The sequence below is a fragment of the Gracilinanus agilis genome, chromosome X, assembly GCF_016433145.1.
Source record: "Gracilinanus agilis isolate LMUSP501 chromosome X, AgileGrace, whole genome shotgun sequence".
Classification (NCBI taxonomy): Eukaryota; Metazoa; Chordata; class Mammalia; order Didelphimorphia; family Didelphidae; genus Gracilinanus; species Gracilinanus agilis.
Genome location: NC_058136.1, coordinates 60,047,492 through 60,050,756, shown reverse-complemented (window position 1 = coordinate 60,050,756; position 3,265 = coordinate 60,047,492). Strand labels below are relative to the sequence as shown.

The 3,265-nt window shown below is 62.9% G+C and overlaps 1 protein-coding gene across 1 annotated transcript in view; it reads left to right on the top strand.

Annotated features, from left to right (window-relative positions):
- The first annotated feature begins 2,900 nt into the window (after positions 1-2,900).
- Positions 2,901-3,265, top strand: part of SHROOM4 (shroom family member 4) — a 129,242-nt gene continuing 128,877 nt past the window's right edge. Inside the window, exon 1 of the mRNA XM_044682496.1 lies at positions 2,901-3,035. Coding sequence (XP_044538431.1) covers positions 2,901-3,035 — 135 coding nt within the window. The remainder of the gene's footprint in view (positions 3,036-3,265) is intronic.

The following is a 3,265-nucleotide window of genomic DNA, read 5'->3' as shown; positions in this document are numbered from 1 at the left end:
TGGCACACAGATGCCTTAGCTTTCTACGAAGGGGCCAGCTTGGTCATCACCGGCTTTCCCGAGAGATGCCATGGCATGTGGGTTTGTTTCGAAGGGCAAACAGTGCTGCCAGTCAGGAAGTTTCTGAGCTGGTTTCAGTACTGACGTGGGGAGATCCAGGCCTAGCTGCCCGCAGGGGAGCCAAAGGGTAGCTAGCTGCAGCCATGGGCACCCAGAGAGAAGGGAGCAGCATGCATGTTCTTCTTGATTTGGATGCCTGTAGCCCCCGGAGCGCCCCCTCCACAGGCGGGGGCTCCAAGATGGAGCTTCGGCTTCCAGGCATTCTGCGGGTTAGCATTTATTTCCTGAAAAAGCCAAAGCGCCCGAAGCCCTCCAGCGCCCGCCTGCCCGCCCGCCCGCCGCTTTCCCTCTGCTGCGCTGTTTGCTTTTTCTCCAGTCAACCAGAGCAAAGCCCAAACATGCCATTCAATGTCAGAGGGACGGCAAGGCACGAGATTCGTTAAAGCCAGGATGACTACCGAGGCAAAGGAGTAAGTGCCTACTGTGCCCAGAAAATGCCCCAACAGTGGGAGACGCAGCATCTGGCACACAGTAGGCATCGATTGGGAAACATGTACATAAAGAGAAGGCAAGATCATGAGCAGCTGGGGGCTAGGGAAGGCCTTCTTGCCCAGGGCTCTAAGGGCCCAGGGGAGCCCATCAACGACCCCAAGGGGGGGGGGACGGAGCAAGCAGAAGATGGAGAAGCGAGCAGGCGGGCACGAAACCTGGGCAGACAGGGAGGGCGCCAGCCACCGCCTACCCGGCTGAGGACTCGATTTTTCATGCTGGAGGAAGTGGGGAAACACTGTCCCTTAGTGGATGCCTGTGTGTGAGAGACAGAGACGGAGACAGAGACAGAGAGAGACGCGGGCAGGCCTGCATTTTCCCAAGGCCACTACTGTATGGAGGAGAGATTGGAACAAAGGTGCTCCTTTCTGGGGCAGGGACCGCAGGCCAGGGCACATGCGTGGCTGCTGCAGTACCAGCTCCTTGGGCTTTCCGGCATGGTGCTCGCAGTCCTCAGTCCAAAGCAAAGGTTCAATATGGCTTTGCACCCATCTGGGGTTAGGAAGGGCCTTCAAAGCCTTTGAGTCTAGCCTCACCATTTTAGAGAGGAAACTGAGGCACAGAGGCACCCTCCTCTCCCTCACTGCAAGTTCCCTCGGTGAGCGCGCGCGCGCGCGCACACACACACACACACACACACACACACACACACACACACACACACACGGTGGCATCTTTTGGCCGGCCCAAAGCTCCCCAGTAGCCATACATAGAGGCGAGCTCTCGTGGGCCTGAGCCCCTTCGGCCGGTCTCCCCTCTCTGGACAAGCTCCCAGGACTTCCCGGTATCCGGGGCTGAGCTGGAGTCAGGAAAGCCTGGGTGCCCGCAGTCCCCATCGGTGCCGGGGAAGGAGGAGGAGGGAAAGCCTGGAAGGCGGGAAGCTCTCGGTTCAAGTCTTGCTTCTGACACAGCGCAGCTCCCCGCAATCGTTTCCCCCATCACGCACAGGGTTGGAGCAAAGATGGGAGGGACCTGACTGGGGGCGGGGCGAGGAGGGGGCCGGGAGAGATGGCGGGATCCCCGGACTTTGGACGGCATTTTCTTCAATTATTTAAGAACTGGATTCTGGCGAGGGGAAGCAGAAAGGGTGCAAGATCTCGCCTCTGGTCCAGTCTGTTTCAACAGGCGAGGCCTAAGGGTGACACGAGGAGTAGGTTCCAGATCTGGATTTGAACTCAGGGCTTCTCACACCGAATCCAGAGAGTGCCCTTTCCCCTAGACAGGGGCAGGTTGCATCTTCCCTCCCTCGTTTCTGGCTTAAATGATTGTGAAAAGGACCGAGGCTCCTGCCACCTGTTGCTTGTCTCGTGAAGCCAGAGCTTGGAGCTCCGAGCGCCCGGGGCCCACGACCTTGACCCCCTGCCCAGCGCCATGACTGCATTGCTCGGGTTACTGCGTTTTCCGAGTGAACTAGGCTCGAAGGGGAGTCTAATGAAGACCTCCCATTTTGTCAGAAGCCCCAGTCTTTGGGGAAGAGGCTGCCAAAGATGCAGCGGTAGTAAGTGTGGAGGCAGAGGACCCGGGTTCCAGTCCTACTACAGCTGCTCACTAGTGTGAGCCTGGGCAAGTTACTTAAGCTCACTGGCCTCACTTTCCCAGGGAAGGGTGTGTGTGTGTGTGTGTGTGTGTGTGTGTGTGTGTGTGTGTGTGTGTGGGGTGGCAGGCCCAACTTCACGAACTCTTTGAGTCTCAGTTTCCCCGCTTGTAAAATGGGGCTAGCCCGATCTTTGAAGTGCCAGCCTCCAGTGCAATGCAGGTAGAGGGTTCCGGTCACGCCGGGCTGGTCACTCCCGCCTCCTCCGAGGCCTCCGTCTTCCCGCCTCGAAGGTCAGGGGCGGAAACAAGGCCCAGAGCGAACCGGCCGCACAAGCCCGGGACCGCCAACTTGGAGGCCGGGGGGGAAAGTGGGAGGGGGCGTGCCTCGAGGGAGGAGGGGTGCTCCCCCCCCCAGCAGCAGAAAGAAACAATGTAAAAGCGGGGCTGCGCGGCAGCCCCTCCCATTGCTCCTCCGCCTTGTCCATTAGACGCCTTTCCCCGCCCTCCCCGGCCGGCCGCTCAGGCCTTTCTGCTCTCCCTCCACAGGAGGCAGCCCCGCCCAGGCCCTGGCCCCGCCCCCGTCCCGCCCAGGCCCCGCCCCGTCCCGCTGGTGCTGCGGCCACCTCCGAGGCCGCCTCCCTCACTCCCGGGCGCTCGGATCGCTTAGGCTCGCCCCGGCCCCGCCGCCCGGGTTTCCCCTGCGCCGCGCTGGGCCAGCAGGGGCGGAGCGCGATGGTGAGCGGCTAGCGGGCGCCATGGAGCTCGGGGCCAGGATGGAGCCCCGCGCGGGGGCCTGCCAGTACGCCCATGTGCAGCTGCAGGGGGGCGCGCCCTGGGGCTTCACTCTCAAGGGGGGGCTGGAGCACGGCGAGCCGCTCCTCGTGTCCAAGGTAAGCGGCGCCCGCACAGCTGCCCGGAACGGCCGCACCCGCCGTCGGCCTAGGGGCCCGGGGCCGGGTGGCCAGGCGCGCACCGCACGGGGCCCAGGGGCTAGGACCTCGGGCACATCCCGAGCGGGTTCCGGGCTCAGCGGCCCCGGACCGTGCGAGGGGGTGGGGAGCGCGGGGAACCCCGCGCAGCTCGGGGTGCGCCTCTTCCCCAACTGCCCGCCTCCAGGGGC